The sequence below is a fragment of the Dasypus novemcinctus genome, chromosome 9, assembly GCF_030445035.2.
Source record: "Dasypus novemcinctus isolate mDasNov1 chromosome 9, mDasNov1.1.hap2, whole genome shotgun sequence".
Lineage (NCBI taxonomy): Eukaryota > Metazoa > Chordata > Mammalia > Cingulata > Dasypodidae > Dasypus > Dasypus novemcinctus.
In genome coordinates, this window is record NC_080681.1 from 33827127 (window position 1) to 33850615 (window position 23489).

Below are 23489 nucleotides of genomic sequence, written 5' to 3' on the forward strand. Positions count from 1 at the left end.
GGTGAAGGAAATATTAAAAATCAAGGGGAAAAAAGGAATGATAAATAAAAAGGCGCTCTTAATTTCCCAGTCTCCTTGGGCAATGCCACATTTTTCATCCTCCAAACAAGAAATTCAGAAAGACTGGTGGAGAAATGAACAATTTAGTCTTTATTTATGCTTAATCCATCAACAAATGTTTTACATATTCCAAACCACATGGGATTGCAGTGATAGGCAAAGGAGTCCGTCATTAGTACACAATGCTACCTGTACTTAGGAGTGTGTCATATAACCTCATGCATCAGATAAGACTTCATTTAAGATTTGGTTTTTTGAAGCAGGGCTCTTTATTTAACTTGCATCTCACTGTATTTAAGTCACTATTTATCATAGATTTTTCACTATCTGACTACAAATAACAGTGCCCTGTGTTATAGTACCCACTATCAAACATGAATTACTAGGGACAATATCTCTTTAATTTAAGCTTTTACTTAAAATTCCTAGACAATAGAGTTTAATTACCATAACCATAATTTTTCTTACCTTTTTAATATTATTCTGTCATTTCTCCCTCATAATAAATTTTCTCTCCAATTCCACATATAGGAAAATGTTGCAAATGTTTAAACATTTCTCAAGAGGAAAATTTCAGCAATACTCAAAGTTGTTTGCAAAAATATTATTTCAATTGGCTTTCTTCAAATTAATAAAATGTTATACTGATTTTAAGAAAGATTAAATAAACTGAATTTTTAAAAAAGATTTATTTTTATTGATTTATTCCCTCCCCCTTATTGTTTGTGCTCGCTGTATGCTCTCTGTGTGCATCTGCTGTGTGCTCTCTATGTCTGCTTATCTTCTCTTTAAGAGGCACCAGGAGCGGAATCTGGGACCATGTGGAGAGGGGCACTGAATCACCTGAGCCACCTCCGCTCCCTGCTTTGTTGTGTCTCTCATTGTGTTTCCTCTTTGTATCTCCTTGTTGCATCATCTTGTTGTATCAGCTCACCATGCCAGCCTCTCGCACCAGCTTGCTGTCTTGCTTGTCTTTTCCAGGAGGCACCGGGAACCAAACCTGAGACCTCCCATGTGGTAGGTGGGAGCTCAATCACTTGAGCCACATCCACTTCCTAAACTGAATTTTTCAACCTTAGTACATACCTTCCACTCTTAACAACAAAATGAGCTTGTGTGAATCCCAAGATGTACTATCTTCAGGAAAAAATTAACAGTTTTACTAAAAAATTTAGATGAACAGGATTCATAAACAAAACTGGCACAGAAGGAAGTCAGAGATACAGTTTAGGTTTTGTGTTTAAAGCTATAATGGCAAACTGGAAACAGATAAATAACATTTGTATGTATAAATTTTTTTAAGTGTAAAATTCTTAATAGTTATACTTAAAATATAACCATCTTTCCACAAACTGTATACATTGGTAACATGCTATAGAAAACCAGACCTGCTCTCTACATAGTTCAGAAAAGCAGGAAGAAATTATTAGAATATATGAATAAATATATATATAATGATTTAAATTACCTTTCCTCTTCTCGAACCCAAACTGGTGTTCTGGGAATTTGTGCTTCAAAAAACTTAGATGCTTTATAACAAAAATTGCTGCAAAAAGACTAAAAAGAACATATATAAAACTAGTAAATTATTTTTTCTCATTGTGTAACATAATCTATGTATCAAAGACAGTATGAAACACAAATAGTTCAAGAATAAAACAAAAACCCTACAGTAAGAAATAAGGCCCCTCATGTGCCCCTTCCAACTGCATTACCTTCCACGTTCCCAAGAGATAACCACTATCCTAAACTTTGTGTTAATCATTCCCCATGCTTTTCTTTAGTTTTACCACTTATATACATATTCCTATAAAAGATACCATTCAGTTTTGCCTATATCAAACTATATCTAAGTGGAATCATAACGTTGTATATTCTCATCTGCTTTTGTTCAACATTACGTTTTACAGTTCTTTCATAAAATGACATTCATTTTTCACTGTGTATTACATTCCACTATATACTACCTTGATTATTTATGGAAATTTGCATTGTTCCAAATTTTTTCTATCATTTCAATGCTATTATGAACATTCTTAATACACATATACTTGTGAACATGGGCAAAAATTTCTCTGTAGTATACTAACAAATGCAAAGGCTTGGTCATAAAGTATGTACAAGTTCAACTTTACTAGATAATGTTCCTCCTACCGTTGTATAAAAAGAGTTAATATTATAGGATTTTTATAATTTTGGTAATCTGAGTCTTGAGTCGTTGCCACTATAGTGAAAATTTTCTGGATAAGGAAATGTGTTACTTTAAAAATGATAAAAACATAACTCAAATGTGTTTTTATTTTATATTTCCCTGTTTATGAATGAGTTTGAGCATCTTTTGCCATGTTCACTGGCTATTCAAGGTCTTTCTGCAAAACACCTATCGAAGTATTTTGACCATTTTTCTATTAAGTTTTTTGTCTTTTCCTTATTGATTATATATTCTGGATATATAAATCTGTGGTCAGTTATATGTGAGAAATAACACTTCTGATTAGTGGCTTATCTTTTTTGGAAATGTGATTTTAAAAAAGCTTTACATGTTAATGCAGACAAACTTTTAAATTTTCCTCTATGGCCTATCATTTCCTGCATTAAGTAATCTTCTACTCCAAGTTCATAAAAATATTCTCCCCTCTTGTCTTTGAAAAGTTTGCCTTTTACTTTTAGATTTTAATTTTTCTAAAAGCAATCTTTGTATGTGAAGTAGAGGTCAACTTTCAATTTTTCCATATGGATAACTAATTGTACCAACACTATTTATTGAAAAATCTATTCTTTCTCCACTGATTGCAATAACCCTGAGGTCCTATATGATGTAATCCATGTGTAGTGAGCCTATTTTTGGCTCTCTATTCTTTTCCATGATGTACTTGTCTATCCATGTGCCAATATATATTTTCAATTTAAAATGTTCAAATTAATTGGGAGCAGATGTGGCTCAAGCTGTTGAGTATCTGCCTGCCACATGGGAGGTCCTGGGTTTGGTTCCCAGTGCCTCCTGAAAATACAAAAACAAGCAAAACAAATGAAAAAAACCAACCCAGGAAAGTCAATATGGCTCAGTGGTAGAGTTCCAACTTCCCACATATGTAGTACCCAGTTCAATCCCAAGCCCCTGGTGCCTCAAAAAAAAATGTTCAAGTTAAGTATTTCTTGAACGATTAGGCAAGGAGTTTTTTAAGCCCTTGATTAAAACATATACAAATGAAAGGAAATTTTTTAATACAGCTATTTGCCGAAAGGTAAGATTTTACAGTTATTTTTAAGAGTTCTATTTAGTATAATATTAAAAATAACCACCACACTGAAAATACCCTTTAAACTTACCTTTCTTTCAGTAATATCATATACTTTATTGGTTTTGGTAGAAATTTTATATTTCTGTTTTGGTACCTAAAGAAAAGAAATTACAGCTTACAAAAGAATTCAAATAATAAACATGAACTTTATGTTATAAGATTAATCATCAACATATATCTTTAACCAACCCATATGATTAATTTATGATCTTGGGTTTCACTTCTTATTATTTCCACAAAGTATTTTATTAAATATAAAAATAAAAGAACAGTTTAAAAAATTAGATCACTTACAATTCCCAGCTTCTTCTGACATAAGGGATAACCGCAAAGTTTGATAATTGAACGTTCATCCACGATGTCATTGTAGTGAGCGGATGTGATGAACTTCCCCTATAATAACATGGAGGGGGCATTTTTCCACAGTTAATGGAAAAGTTCATTTATCAGTGCTCTTGGCCTCACCTCCCCATCTGAAAACAAAGTGATAAGACTAGTACCTACCTCACAGGTTTGAAATTACAGGAGAAAATAAAGAAAATGCACTTAGAGAAGTACCTGAAACATAGTAAGCACTCAGCAAATGTTAGTTATAATATTTTATATATATAAAATTTCTGCCACAGTCCGCTATGTATCTTTGTAAGTCATACAGTGTTTGAAATAATTCTCAGGCAGGAGGAAGAAGTGGTGCTATAACAACTACAATACCAAAGCAAAATGGTGGTACTGATATTTTGTTTTTATAGAAGTATTATTCAGGGAAGCAGATGTGGCTCAAGTGATTCAGGTCCCGCCTCTCACATGGGAGGTCTTGGGTTTGGTTCCCAGTGCCTCTTAAAGAAGACAGAGAGTTGGTGCGACAGTCAGGAGTGGCAAGCTGACACAACAAGATGCTGCAACAAGAGACACAAGAAGGAAAAAAAACACGAAGAGAGACACAACAAAGCAGGGAGAAGAGGTTCCCAGTGCCTCATAGAGAAGATGGGTAAGATAGTGAGCTGATGCGACAGGCAGGTGCAGCAAGCTGATGTGACAATATGATGCAACAAGAGACATGGGAGGAAGAACATAATGAGAGACACAACAAAGCAGGGAACAGAGGTAGCTGAACAATTAGGTGCCTCCCTCCCACATCGGAGGTCCCAGGTTCAGTTACTGATGCCTTCTAAAGAAACAAAATCAGAACAGACACAGCAAGTACAAACAACAAAGAGGTTGGAAGAAGTAAATTTAAAAAAAAAAAAAGATATTCAAAAACTAAGCTAAGCCTCATAAAATGCTGATGAATATAATTTGACCCATGTCTTAAAGCACACTCTTTAAACACAAAGTATATCAAAGGTGTCACTGTGACTCAAACAAATTTTTGTGCAAAATATTCCAGCTATTGAAAAAACTCTAACTGTACAGAGGAATGGTGAGGAGATAGTTAAAAGCTAACACCAAATACTTTCTTTTGAAATTGTCATGGTCAAAATCTTATTGAACAAGTTTTTGTTTTTGTAGGTACTGAAAATTTTTCTTTTTTTGCAATTAAATAAGTTTTTTGTTTCAAATGAAGCATTTCTGGCTTGTCTTTGTCTTCTTTAGTGCCATCATACATGGAGTTTCTGATGCAGTTAATGTACCAATTCAAATACTGTAATGTTTCTATTCTTCTTGTTTAGAAAAATTTCTGAACCAAACTAAGAATTATTTTCAAAACAGCAGGGCTGCTTTTTAATTTCCCTTTTCCTTTTCCTTTTAAGAAGCATGAAGATACAGAAGAAATTTTCATTCAAAATTTTAATGCAATAAAGCTGTTTTTTTCCCCCCAAAGATTTATTTATTTATTTATTTATTTTTCTCCCCTTCCCTGCCCACCCCGGCTGTATGTTCTCTGTGTCCATCTGCTGTGTGTTCTTTGTCCGTTTCTGTTGTTGTCAGTGGCACAGGAATCTGTGTTTCTTTTTGTTGCATCATCTTGTTGTGTCAGCTCTCCATGTGGGTGGCACCATTCCTGGGCAGGCTGCACTTTCTTTTGCGCTGGGCAGCTCTCCTTACGGGGCGCCCATGCGGGGGACACCCCTGCGTGGCAGGGCACTCTTTACGCGCATCAGCACTGTGCATGGGCCAGCTCCACACGAGTCAAGGAGGCCCGGGGTTTGAACCGCAGACCTCCCATGTGGTAGACGGATGCCCTAACCACTGGGCCAAGTCTGCTGCCCAATAAAGCTGTTAAAAAACGTAACATTTTAATGCAAAAAAACCTGTATACAGATGTGCAGCTGCATTGAGCTGCACTGGCAGTCCCCACATGAGATAAAGTTCATCATAATTTTCCCTTGTTGGAAGAACTTGAAGGAGGACAAAAAGGAGTAGGCAATGGTACTGTCTTGAAGACACTGGGGTCTTGAAGATGCTGAAGACATGACACTTACAAGGTGGACAGATAAGATTAATGGGTCACCAAGGACAAATTACAAAAACAGAATATATAGCCTGAAAGTAGAATGTGGACCTAAACACCCAGAAGTTCTTTCATCAGTTAGATTTGTAACAAAAATTAATATGAATGGAATAAATAATTCCAGTGGAATGGTGGATGCACGGAGCATTCCAGTAGCAAAGTGGCAAAGTTCATATAGCATTAAAGTTGTACTTCAAGAGCTAAGATGTCTAATGATGTCCAAAGATAACATGAAGCTTCCACAACCATCAGAAGGACAAACATATGCAATCAGTTTTAGTGGATCAGAATTTTGCAGAGTGTTTCAAAGAACCAATTACCTAATTAGGTTAATTTCTTCGGAGGAGGAGGGAGGAATCCCAGGTACTATATTTTGAATTTGACTTCACAAGAAATATTATAAAGATGTTTGATTCTAGCAATTCTTATAAAACTATAGATTCCAAATTATCCACATATACATTCCATTTTTTCTTTTAACAGCTTTATTTTCTTTACTTTTCTGTGGAACTGCAGGAAGTTAATAGATTGAATTACTTGGTGACATTTCCGGCCAAGTTAAGGTTTTTGTTTTGTTTTTTTATCATCCCCCTTGTGGTTTTTTGCTTGCTGTCTGCCCTCTGTGTCCATTTGCTATGCATTCTTCTATGTCTGTATTTATTTATTTATTACTTCCCCCCTCTAGTGGCTTGCTTTTTTTTGTTGTCTGCTCTCTATGTCCATTTGCTGCATGCTCTTCTGTGCTTCTGCTTGTCTCCCTTTTTTTTTGTTGCATCACCTTGCTGAGTCAGCTCTCCGTGGTGCTGGTGGGCCGGCGGTACTCTGGGCACTGGCAGGCCGGGCGCACTCCGCGGTGCTGGCAGGCCGGCAGCTCTCCGCAGTGTGCAGGTGAGCCTGCCTTCACAAGGAGGCCCTGGGACGCGAACCCAGGGCCTCCCATATGGTAGATAGGAGCCCAACTAATTGAGCCACAGCCACTTCCCCAAGATAATGATTTTTAACACTAACTAGGGTTAATTTTATCCCTTCTATTCAACCTATGCTCCAGCAAAAATATAATTACGAATGAAGTTCGAAGTCCACTATGTTTATATTTTTACCAAAGTGAACAGAGGCCACTGCTTTTCACTTCAACAAACTAGGTGTACTACTTTGTTGAAAATATTGTTTTGTGTATATTTATTGATGAAAACAGAAAGATGGTCAGAAAAGTCTCCTTTAATTTTTGCAAGTTTAATTATTTGTCTCATATTTCACCCCAATATTTGGAAAACAAAACCAGGAAAGTAAAAACATCACATTAGATATTTAAACATTTTACATATAAAGGGGAAAAAATCAACTTTAGATATATACGAAAATGTTTCAGTTAATTTCAGTTAACTTTTATAGCACTACAAGGACACATTTCTCAAACCCATGTCTGAGATACTTTTATCAAGCTCATTCAAAGTTAAAGCTCTGAGCTACTTTCTTAGCTACCAGTACATTCAAGCCAGTGACAATTTGTCTAAACTTAGGAATTTCAACATGGCTATTCTATTTTAGATAATCAAAGATGTTTAAAATGCTTTAAAATGACACAAAGAGAACATACACATACAAATTAAAAGTGTATGTGTAATTTATTAAAATAGTATTGCAATGAACTATTATTTGAAACACATTCTGAAAAAATAGTAAATGGTCAAAGGAGATTAAACTGAATTACCTTGATGGGAAGCAGACGCGGCTCACCTGATAGAGCATCTGCCTACCATATGGGAGGTCCAGGGTTCGAACCCAGGGCCTCCTGGCCTATGTGGTGAGCTGGCCCACGCACAGAGCTGCCACGTGCAAGGAGTGCTGTGCCATGCAGGGGTGTCCCCTGCATAGGGCTGCCCCACATGCAAGGAGTGTCCTCCACAAGGAGAGCTGCCCCGCATGATAAAAGTGCAGCCCTCCCAGGAGTGGTGCCGCACACATGGAGAGCTGATGCAAGAAAAAGAGACACAGATTCCCAGTGCTGTCAAGAATACAAGCTGACACAGAAGAACACACAGCGAATAGACACAGAGAGCAGACAATGGGGGGGGGGAGGGGAGAGAAATAAATAAAATAAATCTTTTAAAAAAATTGAATTACCTTGACACTATAGAAGAGAGTCCAGAAAAAAGCTTCCTGACTTCAGGAAAGGATGGAGGACTAGAAAGACATGGAACTCTCATCTTTACCAGAAAAATAGCTAGAGGACAGGCTGAAATGGCCTGGACAAAGATCTTCTAGGGTTTAGGAAACCAGATTAAGGCTGAACACCACCCAGAAGAGAGAGGGACAAAGGAGGGGAATTGTAAGAATAAAACCAAGAGCTGCTGCTACTGCCAACACCCTCCCCCATACTAAAAGCACTTAAGAATTTTCAGAAATCTGAGCCACATACAGACAAAAGGAGCTCTAGGGATCTACCACCCCAAGGAAAGGGAGAGAGGAGGACATAGCCTAAGAATGACTCAGCTTTTGACCTACAAATTTGGACTGCTGTATCCCACCAGCTCTTCCAAACTGGGTGGGGTCGTACCGCTGTTTGACTTGGGAGCCAGGAAGGGACGAAAAGATCCAGGAATAAAGAGATCTGATCTTCATAATCTCCTCTACTGACCAGGACTGACTGCTGAGGACACAGAAGGAAGTGGAATTATTTCATACCTGGGAAAAGGGAAGGGACTGCCAGAGAAGACTAAAGAACTGTCTCTGAGAAAGTTTGAATTACAAGGCTCTTAGTCTCCAGGCAGGAACCTTGACCACACTGGTCTGGTCTGTGCTACGGCAAACATAGTCCCAGCAGGCACTGAAATGAGAGGGCTGCCAAAGAGTGCCAATTGCTGGCAGACCAGGGAAGTGCATACAAAGAAATGAAAAATAAGCATGAGATGCTTTTTCAGCCTTTATAGCCTCCCTCCCCAAGGCCCTAGGAAGAGGGTCTGCAACTCATTACTAGGTCCAGAGCCCAGTTTTGAGCAACAAACCAGGACAATCCTAAAAATCCAGACAGAACCAAGAATCAAAGTGCAACAGTAACACACTGCCTCCTGCCACTAAATCCCTATGAAAGAGAAAGAAATTGAGCATCTGAGTAAACTACCATCCTAATCAGATGCCTGGATGTCGGCAAAACTTTACGAGCCATACTAAAAAAATGGAAGATGTATCCCAAGAAAAGGAATATATCAAAGCCCCAGAAGAGATGCAGGTTTGGAAAGAACTAATTAGCAAGATGCATACGAACTTCCCAAATCAAATTAATGAGTTGGAAGACAATATTGCTAAAGAGATAAATGACATCAAGAAGACATTGATCAGGGAAGCAGATGTGGCTGAAGTAATTAGGTTCCCATCTATCATATGGGAGGTCCAGAAACTTCTAGAAACCAAGGGGTTGGTTCCTGGGACCTCCTGGTGAAGGCAAGCTGGCCAGCATGGCGAGCTGGCACAGCAAGATGACACAACAAAAAGAGACACAGGAGAGACAATAAGAGACATAGCAGACCAGGGAGCTGAGGTGGCACAAGAGAATGAGCGCCTCTCTCCCACTCTGGAAGGTCCCACAATTGGTTTCCAGTGCCACCTAAAGTGAAGATGAGCAGACACAGCGAATGAACACAGAGAACAATAGCATATCAAAAGACTTATGTATTTATATATACATCACAACCAAATGGGATTTATTCTTGGTGTGCAAGGCTGGTTCAAATAAAGAAAATCCATCAACTTAACACACCACCAATAACAAACTGAAGGAAAAACAAAGGACATAGTCTCTCCATCAATGCAGAAAAGGCATCAGACAAAACCCAGCATTCTTTCTTGATACACACACTTCAAAAGAAAGGAATACAAGGAAAAACCCCCAATTTGATAAAAGGAATATATGAAAAACCCATAGCCAACATCATATTCAATGGGAAAGGCTGAAAAGTTTCCCTCTAAGATTGGGAACAAGACAAGGATGCCTACTGTCACCACTGCTATTCAACATTGTACTATAAGTTCTACCTAGAGCAATTAGACAAGAAAAAAAAAATTAAAGGCATCCAAATAGGAAAAGAGAAGTAAAACTTTCACTATTTGCAGATGACATGATCCTATATTCAGAAAATTCTAAAATGTCTACAACAAAGTTATTTGAGCTAATAAATGAGTTCAGTAAAGTGGCAGGATACAAGATCAACATGAAAAATTCAATGTTTTTGTACAGTAGAACTGAACAATCTGAGGTGGAAATCAGGGAAAAAATTCCATTTATAATAGCAACAAAAAGACTCAAATACCAAAGAAGAACATGACCTATATACATAAAACTACTAAACAATGCTAAAAGAAATCAACAAAGACCTAAACAAATGGAAACACATTCTGTGTTTATGGATTGGAAGACTAAATATCGTGAAGCTGTCAATCTTACCCAAACTGATTTATAGATTCAATGCAATACCAATCAAAATTCCAAAGCCTACTTTACAGAAAAAGAAGAGTCAATTACCAAAGTCATTTGGAAGGGAAAGTGCACCCCAATAGCCAAAAGTATTCTAAAAAAGAAAAGTAATGTTAGAAGAATTCCACGGCCTGGCCTTAAAACTTACAAAGCTACAGTCGTTAAACAGCTGGGACTAGAATAAAGATACACACATCTATCAGTGGAATGCAATTGAGAGTCCAGAAATAAACCCTCACCTATATGGATAGCTGTTTTTTGACAAACCTACAAGTCCATGTTAGTGGAACAAAAACAAGTCTTTTCAACAAATGGTGCTAGGAGAATGGTTATCTTTAGTCAGAAGAATGAAAGAGGACCTCTATATCACTGCAATAATCAATGCAAAATGATCAAAGACCTAAATATAAAAGCGAGGACAATAAAACTACTAGAAGAAAATGTAGGGAAGCATTTTCAAGATCTTATGGTAGGTGGTAGTTTTAAAATCTTACACCCAAAGCATGAGCAACAAAAGAAAAAATAGATAAATGGGACCTCCTCAAAATTAAACACTTTTGCACCTCACAGGACTTGTGAAAAGGATGACAAGGCAGCCAACTCAATGGGAGAAAATATTTGGAAATCACAAGTCCAATAAGGGTTTACTATCCATGATACATAAAGAGATGTTACAACACAACAATAAAAGACAAGCAATTCAGTTTAAAAATGGGCAAAATGCTTTGTAGCAATTTGATGTTATTGATGAATTCCAAAAAGAAATATTGGATTATGTTTGTAAACTGGTCTTTTCCTCTGGGCATATTAGAGTATATTGGATTCAGAGGTTTTACTTTTATGTGATTAAACAGTGATTAAGGTTTTGACTGGGCCACAGTCAGTAGGATGTTGTATCCCCGCCCCCTTGGTGGGCAGGGACTCACAGAGAAACTGCACTGCAGAGAAGGGAGGTTGGAGTCTTCAGCTGGAGCCCTGGGAAATAAGCACAAAAAGGAGCTTGTTCATGAGGAGAGAAGCAAGCCCTGGGAAGAGAGGAACCCTGGAAGCCTGAACCCTGGCAGATGTCGGCAGCCATCTTGCTCCAATAGGTGGTAAAAGACTTTGGTGAGGGAAGTAACTTAGGCTTTAAGGCTTGGTAACTGTGGGCTTCTACCCCAAATAAATACCCTTTATAAAAACCAACAGATTTCTGGTATTTTGCATCAGACACCTTTGGCTGACTAATATAGGCTTAAACAGACATTTGTCCAAAGAAGAAATACAAAAGGCAAGAAAACACATGAAAAAATATTCAAAATCACTAATGGTTAGGGAAATGCAAATAAAAACTACAATGAGATATCATTTCACACCTATAAGAATGGCAACTATAAAAAAGAGAGAGAACTACAAGTGTTGGAAAGAATGTGGAGAGATGGGAACACTTATTCACTGTTGGTGGGAATGCAGAATGGTACAGTCACTGTGGAGGACTGCTTTGGCAGTTTCTAAAGAAGTTGAATATAGATTTACCATGTGACACTGCAATATATACCCAGAAGAACTGAGAGCATTGACACAAATAGACATTTACACACCTATATTCATAGAGGCATTATTCATGATTGCCAAAAGCTTGAAACAACCCAGGTGTCTATCAACTGATAAATGGATAAACAAACTGTGGTGTATTCATATGATGCAATATTATGCAACTGTAAGAAAAAATAAAGTTGTAAAGCAGGTAACAACATTAATGAACCTAGAAGATATTATGCTGAGTGAAGCAAGCCAGGCACAAAAGGACAAATACTGTATGACTGGATTACTATGAACTAAATATAGTGTGTAACATATTGTAAGATTCCATTTATATAAAATGTAAATATAAATCAATTTATAAAGATGAAATTTGATTAGTGGTTATGTAGGGCTACAGAAGGGGTGTGGAGTTTTTCTTTTTGGAGTAATGAAGTAATTTCAGAATTTTTTGTGATGATGAATGCACAACATTGTGGTTATATTAAAAACTATTGATTATACACTTTAGATAGATGGTATGGTATGTGAATATATCTCAATAAAACTGCTTAATAAATAAATAAATGTGCAAGAACAGCCAGAAATAGCAGCTAGATATACAGGAGGGGAAACAGAGACTGAGAGATGAAGAATTTTCTTCTTTGTCTTTTTTTTTTTTTTTAATTATTATTGAAATAATGAAAATGCTCTAATCATGATTGAAGTGACGAATGCACAACTATGTGATTATACCAATACCATTGATTGCACACTTTGGATGAACTGTATCCTTAATTAATATGTATCAATAAAATTGATTTAAAAAAATAGAGTTGATGGTAACTGATAGTCTCTCCTAATGACTTCTTTTCCACCTTGAAAACATATCTAGTCATACACAGAAGCTAGTAACATTTGAATGCTGTTAAATCATCTGAATATTGGTGGGCTGAGAAGTGAAGTACCTTAATCTCTCCTTTTTCTCTCCTCATTCACCACTGCGAAAAATTTTTTTTTCCCCCTCAAGTATATGCTATCTGAATTAGCGCTATAATGTTTAATTCTCCTGTTTGCTTTTGAGATTATGGAACTTCGCAGAAATATGCATTACAATTAGCCAATTTTCAAAGCAGAATTCCATTTTGCATGTCACAATCAAGATGTATAAAGGAGGGGGATAAGACTGAATCGCTGTTAATTACAGTAACATATTTAAGACCGAACAGTTTTGAAGCAACTTTTCCTCTGACTATTTGGTAAACTGGTTAAGGTTATAGGAACGCATGGTGTCAACTTTTAAATGAATTGTAAAATTTTCTTAGATATTGGCTTAAAAGGTTAACAGGTGAGGGAAGCAGACTTGGCCCAGTGGTTAGGACATCCATCTACCACATGGGAGGGCCACAGTTCAAACCCTGGGCCTCCTTGACCCCTGTGGAGCTGGCCCAAGTGCAGTGCTGATGAGCGCAAGGAGTGCCATGCCACAGAGGGGTGTCTCCGCGTAGGAGAGCCCCACGTGCAAGGAGTGCACCCCATAAGGAGAGCCGCCCAGTGCGAAAGAAAGTGCAGCCTGCCCAGGAATGGCACTGCACACAAAGAGAGCTGACATGAGATGATGGAAGGACAAGGACAAATTTATTGATAAGAGATTCCAGAGGAGGAGGAAGAACAGAGAAAAAGGTATGTGAAGATAGATGAAGAGACTGGAAAGAAGCTATCACAAGTCCAGGAACACTGGAACAGCCTCCAAAAGCTGGAAGAGGCAAGGAACAAATTTCCCCATAAAGCCCCTGGCAGGAGCAGGCCCCTGCCAGGGGTCAGACTTCTAGTCTCCAAAACTGTGAAATAAATTTCTGTTATTTTAAACCATGAAGTATGGTAATTTTTTACAGGAACCTCAGGAAACTAATATAATATAGAATATGGAAAACCAGCATTGCACTCACTAGTTGAAAGTGAGGAAATTCAAGGAAAGTCAACAGACGAGTTAAAAGAACTACAACTCAATGGTAAAATAGGCACGTTATTTTTCATGAATGCATTTTCGAGTCATTAAACAGTAGGGAATACATAATAACTGATTATTTTGAAATGTCCAAACTATATAGCATGTTATTTGCATTTAGTGACTAAGAACAAAGATTTCAAGGTAAGGAAGTTTCAAATCGCACAGATTTAAATACCTTTAGCTAAAAAGTGATAATTTGCCAAAATAATACATACACACTCCATTAGGAATTCTTCTGTAACATTCTCTTCTAAAAGCTGTTCCACAATATGTAGAGCTTTTCTCTCAAACTCAATCTTCCTTCTCACAGCTGCTTCTAGTTCTGCTTTCCTAAAATAATAATGAGAAAGTTATTCTGCTTTATCATGGCCTATTCTCTACCTTTTAAAATACAACACTAATGTAACTCACTGTTTTGCCACTTAAATTTATATTTTTAAGCTGTTATTAAGAAAATAACAATTTAAAAAAGAGGTGAAATCTTTTTGCTACTTAAGGTTTTTATTTTCTCTGTCACTCATATGTGGACCAAAAAGGGAGGTTCTTCCTTTGACTTGGTGCCAGAAACCAGAATAGATTAGAGAGTAAAAGATGACTTGGTTGGTCTAGTCTTGAAAATAAAAATTTCATAGTGCCAGTTCTCAAATGGTGATCCAGTCTGAGAGGTTCAGAAAGAGAATGAAGGAAGAATGAAAAAAAGCAAACAGAGCCTGAGGAACCATCTAATAAATGAATTATGGAAGTCCCAGGGGAAGAAAGGGAGAAAGAGGTAGAAAGACTACTCAAAGAAATAGTGGCTGAAAACTTCCCAAACTTAACCAAAGTCATGAATATACACACACAAGATGTTCAACGAACTCCAATCAGGATAAACCCAAATAGATCCATGCCATAATCAAACTCTCAAATGTCAAAAATAAACAGCGAGAGAAACAATGTGTCACATACAAAGTATCTCAATAAGATTAAGTGCTGATTTCTCTTCAGAAACCATGGACACAAGAAGGCAGTGGGAAGACATATTTAAAATGCTGAAAGCAAAAAATTGCCCATCAAGAATTCTCTATCTGGCAAAACTGTCTTTCAAAAATGAGGGTGATATTAAGACATTCCAAGATAAACAAAAGCTGGGGGAGTTTGTCGTCACTAGATTGGTAGCCCTACAAGAAAAACTAGAGTCCTACAGATGGAAATAAAAGGAAAATAGATAATAGATTGAAGCCACATGAATAAAGATTTCTAGTGAGGGTAATGACATAGGTAAATATAAATGCCAAAAATATTATATTTTTGATTTGTAACTGAACTTCTTACTTCCTACAGAACCTAAAACGTAAAACATAAAATGTAAAAAGAAATCAGTGGTTTTGGACTTGTAAAGTATGTAGTCTGTAACAAGAACTGCATAAAGGCAGGAAGGGTAGAGGGGTATAGGAGCATAGTCTATGTATACTATCGTAGTTAAGTTGTTAACAAAGTAAACAAGACTGTTACAGGTTTATGATGTTAAACGTAAGCGCCATGGTAAACTACACAGAAAATACTGGAGAGCATGTAAACTCATAGAGACAGAAATTAATAGTACAGGCTGCCAAGAGTAAGGCAAGAGAGGGCACAGAAAATGGGGAATTAATGCATAATGGGTATAAGGTTTCTGTGTGGGAGATGGGAAAGTTTTAGTAATACAAGGCAGTGAGGACACTGCAATGTTGTGAATGTGATTAATCCCACTGAATGCTATGCTTGAAGGTGACTGAGATGGGAAATTTTATGTTATATATATGTTCCCACAGTTAAAAAAAAAAGAAGAAGAAGAAGGAAAGAGCGGCTAAAGAGACAATAACAATTAAATGTATACATGACCCTGGATGGGATCTAGCAAGAAAGGAGAAAAGGCTCAAAAGGACATTATTGGGACATATGAAAAAACTGGAATATAGACTCTAAACTTTATATCAATGTTAAATTACTTGAACTTGATAACTGTACTTATGGTGATTATATAAGTAAATATCCTTGTTCTTAGGAAATACGCAGGCAGTATTAAATGTTCAAGGAGCATGATGTATCTAACCTACATTCAAGTGTTCAGAAAATGGACTGATAAATGGATAGAAAGAAAGACAGACAGGTGGATGGATAGCTAGAACGATACTGCAAATGTGGTAAAAATTTAAAATTGGTGGATCTGGTATCAGGCGGGCAGGGGGGTGGAGTGGTAAGCAAATGTTGGTCCAGTTTTACAGGGTACAGTCACATTCACAAGTATTTACCTACTTTGGTTATATTGTTAAATAACTACATTAATGTAAGTTTGTGGTTTAGAAAAATAAAATCTTCTTAGGAAGAGCTGGTCTTTATCCTGGACCAGTAAAACTCTGTTCCCCTTTGTTGGTCCCCATACATCATGGAACATAAAAGCAGGGACTATTTGATCAAATTTTAGCTCCTAGGACATTGGTTCTCAATTCCAGCTGTACATTAGGATTGTCTGAGAAGATATTTTTTAAAAATGTTATATCTGGGTCCTATTACAGGCAAACTAAATAAGACTCTCTGCGGATTAGGCCTGGCCATTGGTATTTTCTTTAAAGTCCCCGGATAATTTTAGTGTGCCACAGGATTGAGAACCACTGCCTTAGGGACCAAAGATATCCACCTTCTTGGTAACTTAACTGCTATTAATACTTTCCTGACCTGGTTTCTACTTGTCTACCTTTGCAGATATACTGGACATTGTCTTGGCTCTCATATATAGACCTATAATGTATTCACCTTTTCTCCCTATCTTCATGGACTTCTAAGACTCCAAGTCGCTGCCTGGAGTAATATGTTTGTTTTCTTTTAACATTTTTTAAAAATTTATTTATTTTTTACTTTATTTATTTATTCCCCCCCCCCCCCCCGAGTTGTCTGCTCTCTGTGTCCACTCGCTGTGTGTTCTTCTGTGACTGCTTCTATCCTTATCAGTGGCACGGGGAATCTGTGTTTCTTTTTGTTGCATCATCTTGTTGTGTCAGCTCTCCGTGTGTGTGGTGCCATTCTTGGGCAGGCTGCACTTTCTTTCACGCTGGGCGGTTCTCCTTACAGGGTGCACTCCTTGCGCATGGGGCTCCCCTACGCCGGGGACACCCCTGCATGGCACAGCACTCCTTGAGCAACAGCACTGCATATGGGCCAGCTCCAAACAGGTCAAGGAGGCCCGGGGTTTGAACTGCGGACCTCCCATGTGGTAGGCAGACGCCCTATCCATTGGGCCGAGTCTGCTTCCCTGCTTTTAACTTTTAACTTTGAAATAATTGTAATCTTAGAGGACAATTGCAAAAATAATATAAAACCAATATGCAGAACTCTAATATACCCCATACCCAGATACCCAGATTCACCAACTTTAACATCTTGCCACATTTGTTATATTATTCTTTCCATCTACTCCCTCCCTCCCTCACTTATGCTGTTAAGTGCCTCAAGTTGCAGTAACAGCCACACTCCTCTTAGCTGACAGATACCTAGATCTGTTTCTTTAGACAAAGCCATCTCACTGCAGCCCTCTATCTGAAGTGAAGACAGATACTGTGGTGAACAGAAGTGGTTCTCAACTCTTTTAGTCTCAGGACTTCTTTTTTTTTTTTTAAAAGATTTATTTATTTATTTAATTTCCCCCCCTCCCCGGTTGTCTGTTCTTGGTGTCTATTTGCTGAGTCTTGTTGTCTTGTTTCTTTGTCCGCTTCTGTTGTCGTCAGCGGCACTGGAAGTGTGGGCGGCGCCATTCCTGGGCAGGCTGCACTTTCTTTTCATGCTGGGCGGCTCTCCTCACGGGCGCACTCCTTGCGCGTGGGGCTCCCCCACGCGGGGGACACCCTTGCGTGGCAAGGCACTCCTTGCGCGCATCAGCACTGCGCATGGCCAGCTCCACACGGGTCAAGGAGGCCCGGGGTTTGAACCGCGGACCTCCCATATGGTAGACGGACGCCCTAACCACTGGGCCAAAGTCCGTTTCCCTCAGGACTTCTTTATATTCTAAAAATTGTTGAGGATACCAAATGGTTTTTGTTTAAGTACACTCTATCAATATTATCACATTAGGATAAAAACGGAGAAGTTTTTAAAAAGTACTAATTATAGTATCAACAAACCCACCACATAGTAATAGCATATTTTTTTAAGAAAATTAACTATTTTCCAAAACATTAAATTCAGTGAGAAGAGTAGAATTGTTTTATATTTTTGAAAACTTCTTTAATATCTGGCATAATAAAGTTCAGCTAAACTCTTATTTCTACCTCTGCACTTAATCTTTAGTGATCCATTATTTCAGTTGAAATGTAATAAGAAAATCTGGTCTCACACAGATATGTAGTAGGAAAGAGAGAGACAGTTAAATAGCCTTTATATAAGTGTGAATATTCTCCTGTCATCCTACACCACAACACTACAAGAACAGTTTCTTGAGAGTTAACTTCAATGTGGATGTGAAACCATATCAATGAACTTTTTGGATTGTTACCTTAAAATCTACTGGTGTGTCCTATACCTGGATGGATATTATACCAATGCATGACTTGTATCATTATGTATTGGTTATTTGGAAAATATTGGTTCACTTGAATTGTGCCAACATTTGTAGATCTTACTAATATTGATCATTTCATTATTCAGTAAAGAAAATCATATTCATGACTTCCAGTAAAACAAGATGGTGGCATGATTGATCCAGGGTTCTGTTCTCCAGACTCTTTAAAATTAGCAAAAACCGGCAGAGCCCTCTTCCTCAGAGCTCTGTAAACAGTTAAAACACTGCAGTAACTGGGTAAGGAATGAATCAAGAAAAAGGTGACTTAATAGTAGGAAAAGTTCACGGTGTCCTTGCTATCCACTGCCCGGTCCAGGGAGGAGCTAGCCTGCACTCTCAGTGTAGATCCCTGGTCCTGGTTCTAGAGGGAGCAAAGTAACCCCTATATGCATGTATTTATGTGACAGTCTATCTGGTGGTAGCCTGAAGTACTAAATCAGGAAACTCATCTCTGGCTTGACATTCCAGAACTTGTCCTGCACACAGAAGTGGCTTGTAGACAGCTAAACCAGTTAAGGAATGATCATAAGAAACAATCAAATTGCAGTGGCCTGGGGAAAAGGATTATATGCCCTAAAACATAAAAAATAGACAGAGGAAAGACTAATTTATAGTAAGAGGGAACATTTGGATCCCTGAAAGTGGGGAATTCTTAAGGCCACAAGCACATGCCCAGGATAACACACATGTTCAGAAAAGACCAGAGAAGAATCTTCACCTTTGCCTCAAGCTGTTCATCAGGTTCAGTGGTAGGAGAGCTAAGCTCTGAAGTAGAGCACCAGCCAACAGATTTGCAGAGACTATGAAAAGTGCTTTTTTCATTTGATTTCTTCTTGTAGGTACTCACATTCAAAGAAATCTCTGTCATACCAGTAGCTGATACAAACTTAAAAGAATACACAGGACTAGCAGATGTGGCTCAAGCAGTTGAGAGCCCATCTCCCACATGGGAGATCCTGGTTCGGTTCCCAGTGCCTCCTGAAGAAAAAATAAACAGACAACAAGCAAAAAACAACAAGCAGACAATGAGCAGAAAATGAGCAAAGAGACAAGGGAGCCATCTCGGGGGGCGGAAGGGGGAAAGAACAGAAAGCACAGGAACTAAACTCTGAGTTAACACATTAAAATATTAAAATCACAACTTATCAAAACATATGGGATATAGCAAAGGCAGTATTGAGAGGGAAATTTATAGCTCTACATACCTATATTGAAAAAGGAGAGAGCTAAAATCGAAGACCTAACTGAACTGAAGAAACTAGAAAAAGAACAGCAAAATATTCCCAAAGCAAGCAGGAGGAAAGAAATAATTAAGAGCTGATATAAATGAAATAGAAGAAAAAACAATAGAGAAAAATTTAAAAACCAAAAGCTGATTATTTGGGAAGATCAATAAAATTGACAGTTATTACAGAATAACAAAGAAAAACAAAGAGAGAAGATACAAATAAATAAAACCAGAAATGAAAGGAGGGGAAGTTACTACTGATCCCAAAGAAATAAAAAGGAGCCTAAGAGAGTATTATGAGAAACTGTATGCCAACAAACTAGATAACCTAGATGAAACGGACAAATTCCTAGAAATGCACAACCTAGACTGACACTACAAGAGATACAAGACCTTTACAAATCAATCACATTTAAAGACATTGAATCGTCATCAAAAATCTCCCAACAAGGGAAGCGGCTGTGGCTCAAGCAATTGAGCCTCTGTTTACCATATTTAAGACCTGGGTTTGATCTACAGGACCTCCTGGTAAAAAAAAAAAAAAGAAAAAAAAGAAAAGAAAGGGGGGGGGGTGTCACAGAACCCCCATGCAGCAGAGCAACATGTACCAAAAAAAGGATGATGCAACCAGATAAAAAAAAAATATCCCAACCAAAAAAGTCCAGGATCAGATGGCTTCACAGGTGAATTCTTCCCAGCATTTCAAAAGGAATTAACATCAATCCCATTTAAACTCTTCCAAAAAATCAAAGAGGAGAGGAAATTGTTCAATACAGTTTATGAAACCTATATCATCTCAATGCCAAAGCCATATAAAGATGCTACAAGAAAAGAAAAGTATAGACCACTCTTTCTAATGAACATAGATGCAAAAATTCTTAATAAAATATTTGGAAATAAAATCCAACAGTATATCAAAAGATTTATACGCCATGACCAAGTGGGACTTATTCCTAGTATGCAAGCCTGGTTCAACTTCAGAAAATCAATTAACGTAATACACCACCATAACAAATTGATGGAAAAAATCCACATGATCATCTCGATCAATGCAGAAAAGGCATTCAAAAATATCCAGCATCCTTTCTTGAAAAACACTTCAAAGGAAAGGAATAGGAAAATTCCTCAATATGATAAAAGGCATATATGAAAAACCCACAGCCAACACCACACTCAATGAGGAAAGATGAAAGTTTTCCCTCTATAACTGAGAACAAAACAAGGATGCCCACTGTCACCACTGTTATTTAACATTGTACTAGAAATCTAACTAGAGCAATTAGACAAGAAAAAATAAATAAATAAATAAATAAATAAACGGCATCCAAATAGGAAAAGAAGTGAAACTCTCACTGTTTGCAAATGACATGATCCTATATTTACAAAGTTCTGAAATGTCTACAACAAAGCTAATTGGAGCTAATAAATGAGTTCAGCAAAGTGGCAGGATACAAGATCAACACACAAAAATCAGTAACACTTCTATACACTAATACTGAACAATCTGAGGAGGAAATAGGGAAAAAATTCAATTTACAATAGCAACAAAAAGACTTAAACACCTAGGAATCAATTTAACCAAGGAGGTACAGGACCTATAAGCAGAAAACTACAAAACAATGCTAAAAGAAATGGAAAGACATTCCGTGTTCATGGACTGGAAGACTAAATATCAGGAAGATCTCAATCCTATCCAAACTGATTTATAGATTCAATATAGTACCAATCAAAATTCCACAGCCTACTTTACAAAAATAGAAAAGGCAGTTACCAAATTCAGTTGGACAGGAAAGTGGAAACGAATAGCCAAAAGCATTCTAAAAACGGAGAGTGTTGTGGCAGGAATTTCACAGTTTGACCTTGAAACATATTACAAAGCTACAGTGGTCAAAACAAGGAAGAAAAGCTCAGGACAAAATGGCTTTACAAATGAATTTTACCAATTTTATCCACGTCAATCAGTGGATAGAATTGAGAGTCCAGAAATAAACCCTCACCTCTACAGCCAACTGGCTTTCAACAAAACTACTAAAGCCATATTAATGGGACAAAAGAGTCTCTTCAACAAATGGTGGTGAGAGAACTGAATATCCATAACCAAAAGATTGAAAGAGGGAGATGGATGCGGCTCAAACAGTAGAGTGCCCACCTCCCACACGGAAGGTCCCAGGTTCGGTTCCCAGTGCCTCTTAAAGAAAAACAAACAATGAGCAGACAACAAGCAAAAACAATGAGGAAAAAAAAAAAAAGAGCAAACAAAGAGCAAAACCAACTTGCAAACAGAGGGAGCCATGGGGAGGAGGGGTAAGAAGATTCCTATCTCACTCCCTGTACAAGAAACAAGAATCAAGTCAAAATGAATCCAAGACCTAAATATAAAAGCCAAGACCATAAAACAACAGAAGAAAATGTATGGCAACATCTTCAAGATCTTGTGGTAGGTGGTGGTTTCTTGGACCTTACACCCAAAGCACAAGTAACAAAAGAAAAAAAGATAAATGGGACCTCCTCAAAATTTAATGCTTTTGCACCTCAAAGGACTTTGTCAAAAGGGTGAAAAGGCAATCAACTCAATGAGAGAAATATTTGGAAATCACATGTCCAATAAGGGTTTAATATCCCTGATATATAAAGACACAAATGACCCGATTAAGAAATGGGCAAATGCCTTGAATAGACATTTGCCCAAAGAAGAAATACAAGTGGCAAAAAAACCCCACATGAATTTGCTTTTAGAATGGCCACTACTAAAATGACAGAGAACTACAAGGGTTGGAGAGGATGTGGAGAAACAGGAATATTTATTCACTGCTGCTGGGAACGCAGAATGGTACAGTCACTGTGGAGGACTGTTTGGCAGTTCCTAAAGAAATTGAATATAGAATTGCCATGTGCTTTGACAATACCACTACTGGGTATATACCTAGAAGAACTGAGAGCAGTGACACAAACAGACATCTGCACACCGATGTTCATAGCAGCATTATTCACAATTGCCGAAAGGAGGAAATAACTCAGGCGTCCATCATCTGATGAATGGATAAACAAACTGTTGCATATTCACATGAAAGAATATCATGCAGCTGTAAGAAGAAATGAAGTCGTAAAGCATATGACAACATGGATGAACCTGGAGGACATTATGTCTGAGCATGTCAGACATAAAAGGACAAATACTGTATGATCACATTACTATGACCTAAATACATTGTGTAATCTCATGGCATTAATAACTTGAATATGGGTTACGAGAAAATAGAGTGAAGTTAGAGAATGGAAAGCCAAGGGTTAACTGTTAGTGTGTCCACTGAGATGAGACTGATAGAAAAAAAGAGAGAAAAGGTACAAATAACTAAAATTACTAAAATAATTAAAATGAGAGGGGGAACATTACTTTCAACCCCACAGAAATAAAAAGGACTATAAGACACTTTGAACTACTGCATACCAACAAATTCCTAGATGAAGTGAATAAATTCCTAGACACATACACTACCTACAGTGACTCAGGAAGAAATAGATCACAAAAGCTTAATAACATAAAGTTATGGTATCAGTTATTAAAAACCTCCCAAGGAAGAAAAGCTCAGGACAAAATGGCTTTACAAATGAATTTTACCAAACATTCCAAGAAGAATTAACAGCTATCCTGCTCAAACCCTTCCAAAAAGTTGAAGAAGGGGGACCACTTCCTAACTCATTCAATGAGGTCAGTATCATCCCAAACCCAGTCAAAGACACCATATATTGGGAAGCAGATGTGGCTCAAGCAGTTGAGTTCCAGCCTACCACATGAGAGGTCCCAGGTTCAGTTCCCTAAAATAAGAAGATGAGCACAAAACCAACAGACACAGCAAGAGCAAACAATGGGGGAAGGAGGGTAGAAATAAAC

At 37.6% G+C, this 23489-nt stretch overlaps 1 protein-coding gene across 5 annotated transcripts in view; it reads right to left on the minus strand.

Moving 5' to 3' along the window:
- Nucleotides 1–23489, minus strand: part of RPAP2 (RNA polymerase II associated protein 2) — a 152832-nt gene that overhangs the window by 126476 nt on the left and 2867 nt on the right. For 4 of the 5 annotated variants that reach the window (XR_009187140.2, XR_009187141.2, XM_004455576.5 and 1 more), the window contains exons 3-6: nt 14012–14126; nt 3657–3755; nt 3391–3456; nt 1529–1617 (exon numbers count right to left, since the gene is read on the minus strand). Coding sequence is in view for 3 of the 5 variants with exons in the window: in XM_004455576.5 (XP_004455633.2) it covers nt 1529–1617; nt 3391–3456; nt 3657–3755; nt 14012–14126 (369 nt within the window). In the remaining 2 variants the exon portion in view is untranslated. The remainder of the gene's footprint in view (nt 1–1528; nt 1618–3390; nt 3457–3656; nt 3756–14011; nt 14127–23489) is intronic. The other variant, XM_071217257.1, reaches the window with a different exon arrangement.